This window comes from Callorhinus ursinus, unplaced genomic scaffold, assembly GCF_003265705.2.
Source record: "Callorhinus ursinus isolate GAN/ISIS: 27379988/994484 unplaced genomic scaffold, GSC_fseal_2.0 scaffold1, whole genome shotgun sequence".
In the NCBI taxonomy this organism is placed as follows: domain Eukaryota; kingdom Metazoa; phylum Chordata; class Mammalia; order Carnivora; family Otariidae; genus Callorhinus; species Callorhinus ursinus.
In genome coordinates, this window is record NW_027397063.1 from 61,452,593 (window position 1) to 61,467,793 (window position 15,201).

General features: G+C 36.2%; 1 protein-coding gene across 7 annotated transcripts in view; it reads right to left on the reverse strand.

Moving 5' to 3' along the window:
• The window catches only part of LRCH3 (leucine rich repeats and calponin homology domain containing 3), a 114,403-nt gene that overhangs the window by 48,591 nt on the left and 50,611 nt on the right, over positions 1-15,201 (reverse strand). For all 7 annotated transcript variants that reach the window (XM_025875710.2, XM_025875729.2, XM_025875716.2 and 4 more), the window contains exons 4-6: positions 13,876-13,981; positions 9,644-9,780; positions 8,249-8,358 (exon numbers count right to left, since the gene is read on the reverse strand). In XM_025875710.2, the coding sequence (XP_025731495.1) occupies positions 8,249-8,358; positions 9,644-9,780; positions 13,876-13,981 (353 nt within the window). The remainder of the gene's footprint in view (positions 1-8,248; positions 8,359-9,643; positions 9,781-13,875; positions 13,982-15,201) is intronic.

A 15,201-nucleotide genomic window follows, 5' to 3' on the forward strand; every position in this document is an offset into this window, starting at 1 on the left:
CCTGGGTGGCTCAGTCATTAAGTGTCTGCCTTCAGCTCAGGTTATGATCCCATGGTCCTGGGATCGAGCCCCACATTGGGCTCCCTGCTCGGCAGGAAGCCTGTTTCTCCCTCTCCCACTCCCCCTGCTTGTGTTCCCTCTTTCACTGTGCCTCTGTCAAATAAATTAATAAAATCTTAAAAAAAAAAAAAAAGTAATACAATTAGTTTTGCTTACTCTGGAACTCAAAAAATGGAACCATATGTATTTTTTTTAATCTGGCTTTTTTTGCTCAGCACCATGTCAGTGAAATTCTTGATGGTTTTAATATCTTCAAGTAGAATGGATAAATTATTTGTTAAGTGTAGGCTTAACTTAAAAAACAAACAAACAGACTTGCCAATCTGTTTTTGAAAGTAGCTATCCCATTTTGCATTCACACCAGCAATGTATCTGAGTTCCAGCTGCCAACACTTGTGTTGGCAGTCTTTCATTTCAGCTATCCTGGTGAGTGAAACGTGTATCAGTGAGATACACCTTTCAGTATTTTTCTGATGACTAATGATATTGAGTACCATTTTGTGTGGGTATTGGCCATTCATTTATCTTCTTTTTGTTTTTTTTTTTTAAAGATATGTTTTATTTATTTATTTGACAGAGAGACAGAGAGCACAGGTAGGCAGAGGGGCAGGCAGAGGGAAAGGGAGAAGCAGGCTTTCTGCTGAGCAGGGAGCCCGATGCAGGGCTCAATCCCAGGATCCTGGGATCATGACGTGAGCTGAAAGCAGACGCTTAACCGACTGAGCCACCCAGGTGCCCCATTTATCTTCCTTTTGTGAAAGGTCCATTCTTTTGCCCATTTCTAAATATACCAGTAATCTCAAAAATAGTTTGCGAAGAAGCCAGACACAAAACACTATACGATGCTTGATTTCATCTATATGAAACTTTAGAGAAGGCAAAACTATAGTGACTAAGAGCAGATCAGTAGCTGCCCGGGGCTGAGTGAAGGGGAAAGGACTTATCAAGTGTAAAGGGGCACATGGGTGATGGAACTGCTATCTGTCTTGTGTTGGTAGTCTCATGACTGCATCCATTTACCAAAATTCACTGAGCTGCACACTTAAAATAGATAAATGTTATGATTTGTACATTGTATCTCAATAAAGCTGTTTAAAAACCTGCCAAATATTTCGCCCAAGTGGATGTTCCATTTTACAGATCTGTAAGCAGTGTAGGAGAGCACTGGTTGCCGCACACCCCCCTCGACATCTGGTGTTGTCAGTTTTAATTTTAGTCATTCTAGTAGGTGTGTAATAATGTCTTGTGCCTTACTTTACATTTCCATGATGACTGATGATGTTGAGCACTTTTTGGAGTGCTTATTGGTCATTTGTATATCTTTCTTTGTCAAGTATCTAATCAAGTCTTTTGTCCAACTTTTAATTGGGTTGTTTGTCTTTCTAACATTAAGTTGCAGATACCCTTTATAGTTTGGATATAAGTCCTCTGTCATATATATATGTGTCATATATATACACATTGCAAGTATTTTCTCCCAGTCTGTGGTTTGCATATCCATTTTCTTAGTATTTTCTTTTCATGAGGAGATGCTTTTCATTTTGCTGAAATCTAATTTATCATGTCTTTTTTTTTATGGTTATTGCTTTCTGTATCCTCAGAAATCATTGCCTATTCTACGTCACAAAGATATTCTTCCACTTTCTTCGAAAAGTTTTATAGCTATAGTTTTTGCTTGTTCTTCAATATACTTTTTAAAAGTTAGCTTAGGGGCGCCTGGGTGGCTCAGTCATGAAGCGTCTGCCTTCGGCTCAGGTCATGATCCCAGGGTCCTGGGATCGAGCCCCACATCGGGCTCCCTGCTCCGCGGGAAGCCTGCTTCTCCCTCTCCCATTCCCCCTGCTTGTGTTCCCTCTCTCGCTATGTCTCTGTCAAATAAATAAATAAAAAATCTTTAAAAAATATAAAAAAATAAAAGTTGGCTTAATTAGACACCTAAAACATGACAAGGCTTATTTTTAAAAAATGGTCTATTAGTATTTTATTTAAAAAGCATGGGGTTGAAAAGCAACTTTCAATGGTACAAATTTAAAATAGTGCTTTTCTAGTACTGAATTTTGTATTCCATATATTCTTACATAGTTAATGCACATAACTTTAATTTCCATAAAATGAGGTTAACCATTCCTACTCATATGCCTTTATATAAAGTGAAAGATTTATGTCAGTTAAAAACAAAACAAATCAGGGCGCCTGGGTGGCTCAGTTGGTTAAGCCACTTGCCTTCGGCTCAGGTCATGATCCCAGGGTCCTGGGATCGAGCCCCACTTCGGGCTCCCTGCTCGGCGGGGAGCCTGCTTCTCCCTCTCCCTCGGCCACTCCCCCTGCTTGTGTGCTCTGGCTCTCTCTATGTCTCTGTCAAATAAATAAATAAAATCTTTAAAAACAAAACAAACAAAAAACCCTACGTGAATAAAAGAAAGTCTTTGTAACATCATTTATTTTATTGATAAAGATTTTACTTTGAATGTAGTAATTAATACATAGATCTGTTCGTCCAATGTACTAAATATGGTCTGATTATGAAGATCCAAAAATACAAGTGCCTTCTGGCTAGCTTCCTCACTTTCCCCACCTTCCCCCATCAAGATCATTTAGCAAAAAAAAGTCTCCCAGCAGAATTCTAAAATTACTTTTCTAGCAGTGCCTGGCTGGCTCAGTTGGAAGAGCATGTGACTCCTGATCTTGGGGCCGTGAGTTCAAGCCCCATGCTGGATGCTGAGATTACTTAAAAATAAATAAATAAATAAGCAAATACATAAACTAAAAAAAATTTACTTTTCTAAGGGAAAAGTAGTTAATCTCTACCAACTTTTTACTTTGGAAAAATTCCTATCTATACAAGAGTTAGGAGAGTAATACAATGAATATCCATTTGCCCTTCATCTATATCTCCAAACTGTTAGTTATTTAAGTAGAATGTCTTATTTAATCGTCTATGTGATAGGTCTGCTTTTATGCTTGTTTTAGGGTCCAGAACTTACAGATAGGTACTATATATGTTTTATCACCGCAAAGTCAGGCTGAGGTACCCAATTTTAAAAGCTTTCTAATAAAATTATACATTAAGCCACACTTACAAAATTCTGCAGCTGCCAAAAGAAGTATGTATATTTCAAGATTTACTGAAAAGTATTTTAAAATATTATGTATCTTTTTCAAGTAAAGATTTTCCGATTTCTAGAGGATATTGTTCTATATAACGTTTATTCTATCAAGTGGCCAATTGAGATAAGCCTAAATTTACTGTGATATTTTTCAAGTGGGTAACATAAACAGAATTAATAGAATCTCTGCATTAAGCTATTTATTTCCTTTATTTGTTACCTTTAGCTTCTCCACATACTCACTCTCGTTCAGAGTTTAAACTGGTAACATTAAACTGAGGCATACAGGTTTACCAACTTCTGGGTTCGCTCAGGATTTTTTTTTGGTTTTAGAACGTAAAGTCCTGTGTCCCAGGAAAACCCTTAGTCACAAGCAAACCAGGACAGATGGTTACCCAATGAATAAATATGGCCCTCAGGAGGCCTGGCAGAGTTCTGCCAGCCAGGTTCCAGTTATGCCCTGTCAGAAAGTCCAATCTCCTTAAACTACCTAGCATAACATGGACTCAGATGTTTAAGTGCCTTTTCTGTAGCAGGAACTTGAACTGTGAGTCAGTAGAGTGCAGTGAGGAGCATAAAACATGGCTATTTTTATAGTTTAACAGATGTGGACTGACAACGTGGCACCATCATTTGCTAGCAGCTGTGTGACTTCAATTAACTTGCTTAACTTCTCTCAACTTGCTTCCTCGTAAGTTAAAGAAAAAAAAAAGATTAACAAGACCTACCTCACAGATTTGCTATAAAGATCGAAAAATATAAGCTAAGGATTTGCACAAATATTATTACAAAGGACTAAATAAAAGTTATTATTATTATTATTTCTATGAAGAATGTACTCTTAAGAGAGCATCTGCTGTTATCACAAGTCACTACATCTACTTCATTTGGGTTTAGTTCACCAAACATTTATTGAATGTCACACAGTGTTCTAGATACTAAGAATACAAATATCAATAAAGGATGATCATTGCTTTCACAAGCTCAGGCTTGTTGGAGAGAATTAATTCCATTACTCGGGTTGCAGAAGCAGGACTTTTCTTACCAGTGGCTTAGTCTTTCCTCGGTTTTGGTTCACTGCCACATTACCATACATAAACATATTTAGTCTGTAATATATAGCTGGTCAGCAAAGAAGCATAGGTCATTATAGATCACCACTGAAAAATACACGTGCCATTGTACAAAACTTAAAAGTTATCACAACAGTGCAACTTGCTAAAGGAATTGGAAACATATACATCTAGAAATAAATAAAACATTTGTGATCTTTATAAAATGACTTAAGGAAGATTGGTTGTAGTTTATATATTATGCAAAAATAGTTAGAAAGTTACATGTAAGGATTGAAGGAAAGTACCACAGCACCTAATCTGTAGTGGATACCTGAAGAGCTACAGGATTAATAAAAATTCTCTTTAGCAAGACAGGACTCTTTGGTCTAAACTGGTCCTAGATCACCGTAGATAGCTAGTAACTATAATGTCTAATATTTACATAGGACTTTATGGTCAGCCAAGCACTTTCAGAACCAGGTCATTCAATCCTTAGAACTACTGTTAGGGCAAACCTGGGGTAAATAAAGATCATGTTGAAGAAACTGAAGTCCAGAGAGGTTAAGTGAACTGCCCGATAGTACAGACATTCTCACTCCATGGTGGCATTTTGAATAAAGGTACTGCCAACAACAATGCAATTTCACTAATCCATACCTCAGTAAAAAAAGACATGAAGATACAATACCCCATTCACCACTGCATGAGGAGTTGAAGGAAGTATTTTATTTATATTATATATAAAAATATTATCTAGGACATTCTGAAATAATTATAAATAATGTAATATAACTTCAGAAAAAATGGAAAATACAGAATACAGATTAATCTAGTGAGCATGGTGAGGGATTATTATAGGGACTGGAAGACATCAGATCTATAATTACTAATTCCTTTGGAGAGACACAACATGTTTATGCTATTTAGACTTTCCATTTAGGGTATATTTCTCCATGGATTCAAGCCTTCTTTTTGCCTTAGCAAATACACACATGTCTCTTGCCAGGCTTTTTTGAGAAGTTTTATGTTTTTAAAGTATTATGATGAGGATTTCTATATTAAAAAAAATTAGGCCAAGACTAATTAGTCCTCAAGACTAAGGACAGAATGACAGAAAGAAACAGGTTCTGCAATCAGCACCACAGGCTTTAATCAAAGCTCGTTATTCCTATAGGGGCTGGTGATTCCTCCTTCGTCTTTGGACCTACCCTCACATACACGTCCCCAGTAGTCATCATTAACTGCCTGACACTCAAACCCCAAAGGCAGCAATGTAAAATAAAAGCTACATTTTTTTATTTACTTTTTAAGATTTTATTTATTTGACAGAGAGAGAAAGAGAGAGGAGAGACAGTACAAGCAGGGGGAGTGAGAGAGGGAGAAGCAGGCTCTCCACTGAGCAGGGAGCCCGATGTGGGGCTCAATCCCAGGACCCTGGGATCATGACCTGAGCTGAAGGTAGACACTTAACCGACCAAACCGCCCAGGCGCCCCTACATTTTTTGTTGTAGTACATCTTTCAAGAGTACAAGACTAGAACATACTTAATGAAAATTTTGAATAGGAAAAACAAAACTTTTTTCAATAAATAAGACAAGAGTTCTCTATTATAAGCAATTTACCAAGGTAAGAGGAAAAAGACTTGAAGAAAGAAAAGGATATAATGAATAGAGGAAATTTAAACATTCTTGGCAATAATGGTCTGGGTCCCTTCATATTCTCCCCCACTGTCAAAGTCCTTTCTCAGAGAGAGGCCTAAATCTAGCACAGAGTATGCCAGACCTAATCCCTACCATCTGTCAAAACCTTTTATGTCTTAACCTTAACATCACATGTCTGCTTTCAGTCTTCTCAGAGTTAAAAGTGTTAGGACCAAGATGTTCTTGTAGGAATCTTTTATGGGTATGTAGGACATTGGTTAATTTCTCCTTGTGTATTTGTATAAATATACTAAAACTTGTATTATTGTATGCTGAAACCACCAGATTAGAGCTAGTACTTTAAATACCCTTCATAGTGTCTATGAAACTCTTCAATCTAATAGCTAGACCAAAAAAACCCCAGAATGTCATTATAAAGTTGTTCTGATAACTTTAAGCACAGAAAAGTTAGGAGGGAAATAACAGTTGTGTGACCAAACTGTTCATTACTTTAATAAATACTTGTTGAGTATCTACTGTGTGTGCCAAACACCCAGCTGAACTAGGGATACAGTGGTGAAGAAGAAAGACATGGTCTGTGGCAAAGGGCAGAAGTCAAGTCCCTTTGGGGTAATACTTAATTTACTTAAGAAATCAGGTTCTGGGGGCACTTGGGTGGCTCAGTCAGTTAAGCATCTGCCTTTGGCTCAGATCATGATCCTGGAGTCCTGGGATGGAGCCCCGCATTGGGCTCCCTGCTCAGTGGGGAATCTGCTTTTTCCTCTGTCCCGCCCCCAGCTTGTGCTCGCTCTCTCCCTCACTTTCTCTAATAAATAAAATCTTAAAAAAAAAAAAAATCAGGTTCTGTATTTTCAGATAGCTTGAGATTACTCCTTTATACCATAAACACTTAAATATTTAATTCTAATAATTTCTGATGAAAAAAATTTAAACTGTATTTAAAATTTAAACTTGATGCACATTTCCCTTTACTAGAAATGATATCTCTAATATACCTTAGCATTTTCTTGATAAGCATCAATTATTGTACTGTGCTCTAACATGGCAATAATTTAATTACTGAAATATGGAGGGTTCTTTGCATATATGACTAATGGCATCAAGGCACTATGTTTTTAGAGTGTTACTGCTTTTCAGTATCTTGTGAAATTATGAAATATGTCATACAGATAAAAAATGAATATAAAAGACATAGCTTTTAAAACATGATGAGACATTAATACCTTTGTTTATTATTATTTTTAAATATTTTATTTATTTATTTGACAGAGAGAGACAGCGAGAGAGGGAACACAAGCAGGGGGAGTGGGAGAGGGAGAAGCAGACTTCCCGCGGAGCAGGGAGCCTGATGCAGGGCTCAGTCACAGACGCTTAACAACTGAACCACCCTGGTGCTCCGAGACATTAATAACTAAAGTCCCCTATGTGTCTTTCACATTGAATCTTCCTTCCTCTCAGAGTTAACCACTAACTGATTTTTTTAATATGTGTCTGCTTTTTATAGTTCTATTTTTTCTTTCAAATAACTTTTTGTATTTTTAATGTCTGCTTTTAGAAACTCTACCAAAATAGAAATTTGTTAATCTGTTTTAGACTACGATACTGAGAAGCAAGCTCATTAGGGCTGTGCTTTAATGTAAAATGTGACAAGTTCTAAGAGAAGGCCAGAGGGGTTCTCTTTTGAATAAGGCCTATATGCATTATAGCACCTTCACTGAGACATCTATTTTGCCAGTTAAGAGGCCTTTTGAATTTAATTACTGCTGCTTAAGATTGTTCCAGATGGTTGGGAATGCCAAGGAGGTAACCTTGTCATTCAGGTGTTATGTAGTTGAAGGATTCATAAACTAAAAGATCCTGAAGTGACATTAATGGTCATCAAATCCATCCTCTTCACTCCCTAAAGAAAAAATCAACCCCCAAATGTTTGAATGACTTGCTTTAAGTCACAGAATTAACAGCAGAGCCAAGGTTAGCATTCAAGTCACTGAGACCCAGTGGTTTTCAAGTAGGCACCCCTCAGGGGCTACTTAGCAATGTCTGGAGCTGTTTTTGTTTGTCACACTGGGAAGGTGCTACAGAAGCCAGAAATACTGATAAACAGCTTCTGATGTATAAGACAGCTTCCCACAACAAAGAGTTATCTTGCCCAAAATATCAACAGTGCTGAGGTGGAGAAACCTTAATTTAGGACTACACTTTGTCAGATCTCTGTAATCGACTGTTTACTTAATACAAACATTCTGAGAAAAACAGTGTCAAAATAGGTTAATTCCCTTTAGTTAAACATTCAGACAGATTTAAGGGTCCAGTTTGATTCCCTATGAGATGGAATATATTAAATAAAAAAATAAAATATACTCACCAGGAGCCAAAACCCAAGGGTCTCCTATCGTAATCTGGCAGATCTGGAGCAATCTTACAAGCCTGTATGTTCAGGTACTTAAATATGTGGATTTTGCCTTTTATACATATCTAAAAAAGTAACATATAAATGCAATCAAATTATTACTCATTTGAAATATATGTGTCCCTTGTTAACAATCACAATCAGCTTTTTACTTATTATATATATATTAGAAGCAAGGCATTTCTATTAACTACATACAGTGATATTAAAAATCAAATACTCATTACAACATGTTATTTTATGTGTTTAAGTGATATAAATACAGATTTTTGTTTTCTAGTCAAGAATAAATTTCAGTAACATATAAAATAAATAATTTATGATTATAAACACTGACAGAATACCAAATAAACTTATCAAACTGATTAGTTAGGCATAGTCAGGGATTTAAAGCATTGTTCCCCACAGATTTCACTGGCAACTTTGCTTTTAGAAATCCAACAATCATGCACAATTATGTTTTGAATCCTACTTTCTGTAAGAGAGAAAAGCAAGAAATGATTAAACATTAAAGTTACATTTTTGTTGACAGAAGTCAAAATATAAATTCTTTAAGATAATGAGATCCTTCTATAGTTATGAAGTTTACTCATAAAGCTTTATAGTTGCCATCAAGAGGCTTGAATAAGACCATCATCAACTGTAGAGTTCAAATGCTACAGTGAAAAATATGGGCTGGCATGTGTTGTGATGAGCACTAGGTATTATATGCAACTAATGAATCGTTGAACACTGCATCAAAAACTAATGATGTACTATATGTTGGCTAACTGACATAATAAAAAAAATTAAATTAAGTGAAATTAAAAAAAAGAAAAATATAGGCTGGTAGAATTTTTCAAATTATGGGATGGCTAGAATCTATATGTAAAGTTACCTTAAAATTACTTTATTATTAAATAGTTTCATATCAGTCACTGATAAACCAATGATCAAACTGACTAAATGAGGAACTTAAGATTTTATTAAATAAAAAGGTACAAAAATGATGGTCAGAAGAAATGCACTGATAATCTTTAATGCTGAAAGCCAAGTATTTTTGTCTCTCGTTTTTACATTGCCTACTTTCAAGTTTTACTAGAAAGAAATTAACTCAAATTGTATTAGAAAAACCTTGAGAAGAACCCCTCAACTCAAAAAGTAAGAATTTAGTGAAAGGAAAAGCACTTCTGGAAATATTATCTGCCCTTCATCCCATTTATTCAGGGCTTCTAAAGAATGCATATGTGTGTGAATTTACTGTAAAAGAACTTCATTTCCAACAAAAAGATAAATCTATAGAACTTCAATTTTTATATTCACGCTCTGTCAAAAAAGTTCCCAATATACTTCAAATCCACTAGAGTTTACCTGTGCAGGAGGAGACTGTAGTGGATTGTTATCTAGGGTGATCATCTGTAAGTGCCTGAGGTTCCGATAACAAACAGGGATTGTTGTAATTTTATTGCAGGAGAAGTCTAACCGTATCAAAGGCAGCTCTGCCAGCTCTGCAGGGTGATAAAATGGAAATGCACAATTAATGATATTTCAAAACTAGACCATTTTTACAGGAGCTTCTAGTTAAATATAGCGAATTTAATGTATTTATCTCCTTTCTTAAAGATGAACTGGTACTATAAAATGAAATCTAGTTGCTTACAGATGGGAATACTAGTGAAAAGCAAGCAGTCTGACCCCTCACAGAACTACAGAAACCGGAGGCCTGATACCACAGAAATGCAGGCATAACCAAAGGATTAGATGATAGTCTGTAAAAAGAACAAGTTAAATGCCTAAGTCCCCAACCTCATGCAGTCCTACCCCTCTCCAATCAATCACCACCGGGGTCAGTAAGTTATTCTCTCGTGAAACCGAATCAAAGGCTTTGAATTCAGGAATCTTAGGCACAATGGAAAGTCAGGATGAGTTGCCAGTTGAAAATGGAGGATTTAAAAGGAAGTCTACACAGTGACGAGACCTCAGCATGTTCCTACCCAACCCCACCCCATCCCCAGCTCTTGAATGCCAGTAGAGTAGTCAGTTCCCTCTTATTCATGGGGGATATGTTTCAAAACCCCCAGGGGATGCAGAAACTGCAGAGAGTACCAAACCCTATATATTCTGTGATTTTTCCTATACATACATACCCATATACATATACTGTGATTTTTCCTATACGTACATACCTGGATATATATGATAAAGTTTAATTTATAAATTAGGCACAGTAAGAAATTAACAACTAATAAAATTAAATTAAATTAACAAAAACTAATAATAAAATAGAACAAATATAATAGTGTAATAAAAATTATGTGAATGTGGTTTCTCTCTCTGCTAGAAAAAGAGGGAGGAATTAGCCATATGTACATAAAAAACTAAGCAAATAAAAAAGACAAAAACAACAACAAAAATAAGATGCATAAAAAAATAAAATCAGGGCGCCTGGGTGGCTCAGTTGGTTAAGCGACTGCCTTCGGCTCAGGTCATGATCCTGGAGTCCCGGGATCGAGTCCCGCATCGGGCTCCCTGCTCGGCGGGGAGTCTGCTTCTCCCTCGGACCCTCCCCCCTCTCATGCTCTCTCTCAAATAAATAAATAAAATCTTTAAAAAAAAAAAATAAAAAAAAAATAAAATCAGAGTACATCAACTGAATTGGCAGGGAACAATATTTATATAGTTGTAATAACATAAACAATAACACTTGGATCAAAAGTTGTGATAAAACTACACTGGAAAGGGGTGCCTGGGTGGCTCAGTTGTTAAGCATCTGCCTTTGGCTCAGGTCATGATCCCAGGGTCCTGGGTTCGAGCCCCACATCAGGCTCCCTGATCGGTTGGAAGCCTGCTTCTCCCTCTCCCACTCCTCCTGCTTGTGTTCCCTCTCTCTCTGTGTCTCTATCAAATAAATAAAATCTTTAAAAAAAAAAATTACACTAGGAAGATAGCAGGAGGGAAGTAAAGGTATGATCGTGATAGTGTGTAAGAAAGTTAAATCGTCATCTGCCAGGTCACCTGGGTGGCTCAGTAAGTTAAGCATCTATCTGCCTTTGGCTCAGGTCATGATCCCAGGGTCCTGGGATTGAGCCCTGCATCGGGCTCTCTGCTCAGCAAGGAGCCTGCTTCTTCCTCTCCCTCTGCCTGCCACCCTGCCTACTTTTGTGAGCGCTCAATCTCTCTAATAAATAAAACCTTAAAAATTAAAAATATTTAATATATAAATAGTCATCTACCATAACAGGAAGTTGACATAAGTGTCAAGACTGGTAAATCCAGCAAAGCTGTTAAAGCATGTCATTTAGAAGTATGTCAGCAAATGCCAGTGAATAGAATTAAAGATGGAGAAGGCAGATGCTTCTAGACATTAAAACTGGGGAGGCGGAGGGGTGCCTGGGTGGCTTAGTTGGTTAAGGGTCCAACCTTGATTTCAGCTCAGGTCATGATCTCATGGTCATGAGATTGAGTCCCGTGCCACCTCCGCACTCGGGGGAGGGAGTCTGCTTGAGATTCCCTCTCTCTCTTCCCTTCCCCTATGCGCATGTGTGCGCACACACTCTCTCTCTAATGAATAAATAAATCTTAAAAAAAAATAACTGGGGGGGGGGAGATGGTTGAGGCAGGTGAATGCTATTATTGATTTTGAGCTTCTTCTACTTGACTTTCTGAACGATATATTTTTAAACTACTTCATACTATATATATTTTTATATTACTCAACTTTCTGAGCAATATATTACTTTATAACAATTAAAATTTAAAATCAAAATGGCAATAAGAGACATACTATCTTATCTACCAAATTGGAATATGTTAGAGACCATATGAACTTCCACACTAACTTATGTAGCTATCAGAATAAAGCTTTCCTCCAGTTTAGCTCTCAGTTTAGCTGTATATGCTGAGATTACAAGATAAGCTGACAGAAAACCATTTAAGGGCGCCTGGGTGGCTCAGTTGGTTAAGCGACTGCCTTCGGCTCAGGTCATGATCCTGGAGTCCCTGAATCGGGTCCCACATTGGGCTCCCTGCTCGGCGGGGAGTCTGCTTCTCCCTCTGACCCTCCCCCCCTCTCATGTGCTTTCTCTCTCTCTCATTCTCTCTCTCTCAAATAAATAAAATCTTTAAAAAAAAAAAGAAAACCATTTAAAACTATTTGGGTGACTCACCATTTTCTTGGTAACACAACTTTAAAATTTGATAGAGAAATCAATTAGATGACAAAATTATTAGACTGTAATTGTCATCTAAAACCCTGAATTTTCATTTTCACTAAAATCCCAATGTTTTCATCAACTGATTTTATATTAAGTCCATATTACTACATTAATAAGCCTTTAAAGATCAATCTCAGTAGGTAGGTCCTGAGTAGAAGGGTAATCTTGGATAGAATTTTTGGGTTATAGGGCCTGTGCCATGATTTTGGTCAGTTCTGCTGGGGGCCTTCATTCACATTCCTGAGGGGGTAGAAAGCAGACCCAGGAGGAAATGAGGAAGGGCTCTAAAAGTAAAAGGTGTAAAGGTTACTGGGTAAGCGACTGAAAGGAAAGTTATGCAGGATTTTGGCTAGTCTGACTGCACTAAGTGTATAAAAGTGGACTCAAAGGTCACTTATTGAGACATTTTGACATACAAAATGTCAAAGTCACACTTGTATGTGTTAGAATTAAAAATCATACTGGTGTTAACATTTGATTCCACAGTGAAGCAAAAGCTTCATTAGTTAATTTAATATTTACTATATATTATAAGTCATGTTTTATAGAAGAACCTAGAGCATCACGGTCACGAAAATACCTTCTAAAGGACAGAGGTAAGGGAAAGTGGATGGGAGTACAGATGACACAGGAGTTGCCAGGAACTGATAACTACTATAGCTGGATATTCATTGCTCTCATTTATATATGAAATTTTCCATAATAACATTAAAGATATACTCTGATCTAAGTTCTCCTCATTTTCATTTCTTTTACAGCTTCTTTCATGAATTCATATTTTGAAGGGTTGATAAATTATACTTAATTTGCTTAATCATTTTTATGATTTAGATACATATACCAGAGCCTATAGTGAGCCTAAGATAACAAGCCTCCCAGTGCAGTCTCTCACTCCATTCATTATTCATTCTGCACATCACCTCTAACCATTAATTAGCCTCTATCTGAACATTTCCAGGGAAAGATAAAGTAAGTTCAAGTCAAGTCCATTTAAGTCAATGCAAATTGCAGGAATGTTTTTCATTACACTAAACTATTTCCTCATCAAAAACATGATCTATTTAAAAAAAAAAAACAAAACAAAACATGATCTATTTCTCCCAAGTACTCACACTTACTGAAACTTCCAGAGACCCTACCTTGAGTTATTAATTAATTCTGACAAGATCTAAAAATACAATCACTGGTTAATACGTTATTGGAGTTTTTCACTGAAGAATCTAACTTTAAAATCCACAAGGAAACAGATAACAACATATAGTAGCTGAACCACTGTATCTCAAAACATTGCCTGTAACTCTCATACATTTTTGTCTTGTACCTATCAGTCTGAGAGATCTTCAAAATAAAGAAACAAGTAATAATGAAACAATTATTTCAGTTTCTTACCTTCAGGCAAACGTACTAAGTGGTTTCTTCTTACATTAAGGTCTCTCAAGGCCTCCAAATTACCAATTTGGGAAGGTATTGTTTGAATTTCATTGCAGCTCACATCCTATCTCAAAAAGATACAAAGTAAAGAATTGTTCTAATATTACAAATTTGTCTGCTTTAAACCATGTGTAAAATGAGGTTCAGTAAGATAATACCTATGGTCTGTCTTAACTGTAAAAAAAAAAATCATGATTCCATGTCCAAGAATAATACCATAGTTTGTACTAGCATTTAATTCTAAAAACTTACAGGTTTCTGACTAATTTTACACAATTTATATGGAGCTACACTAATTTTATGAGCAGACCAAAAATTAAATGACAAGATGTGGGCAGAAAGCCTGGGATCAAATCAAATGAAAATTCTAGTGAAAAGGTAAATTAGAAAAAAGTATAAAAACTGATCTATTTTATAAGTGTTCTAATGAAACTAGAAGAAAAAACAATGATAAAAATTATAATGATAAAATTAATTGAAAGGAAATCCTATTTTCAAAATGCCAGCTCGCCTGCTCAAGAATATTAAAAAATGCATTAAAGATGACTCGAAAAGTTCTTTATCAAACTGAAAGTGAGGGAACAAATAATAAAGTACACATAACTCATAGGCCATGGAAAAAACAGATACTGCTCTCTCGGCATCTGATCAAGCTGGTACCAGTACATGTATTATGCAGGCCTTCTGGTATCTTGGTCAACAGCTTGATTCCACCAGTTCTGAGAAGAGGCTAACTACAGATTACAAGATTGACAAATTCAGAATTCCATAATTCTGAGACCAGCCAGAAAAAAGTATAAATCCATGTGTAATAGCAGGAAGTTGTCTAGGTTAATAAAAGCTCCAAGATGTCACATTAACACTTAGAACTCCTCTAGGATATGAGTAAAAGGACAATAGTAACAGACTTACTATTAGAAAAGACCACTTACCAAAAACTTCAATAATCTTCAATAAACTTCAATAATCTTCAAACATTATTTTTACATTTTCCCATAATATTCTTAGAGAAAATATTATTTTTACCTTTCCAACCAATTAATGACTGAAGTAGAATCAGTAGCTATACTTCTTAGTCCAGTGGTCTGGGCATCAAAGTTAAAAGGAAAAGAAGTTGAAAGGATAGGGAAAATTGAGCTTGAGCTAGAAGGTAATAGTAATTTATAACATTTCTCTCGGAAAATGTATATCTTGAAAGACAAAAGTTTACTCTCACTTAAAAACGAAGAGAAGGGATGCCTGGGTGGCTCAATCGGTTAAGCGTCTGCCTTCGGCTCAGGTCAT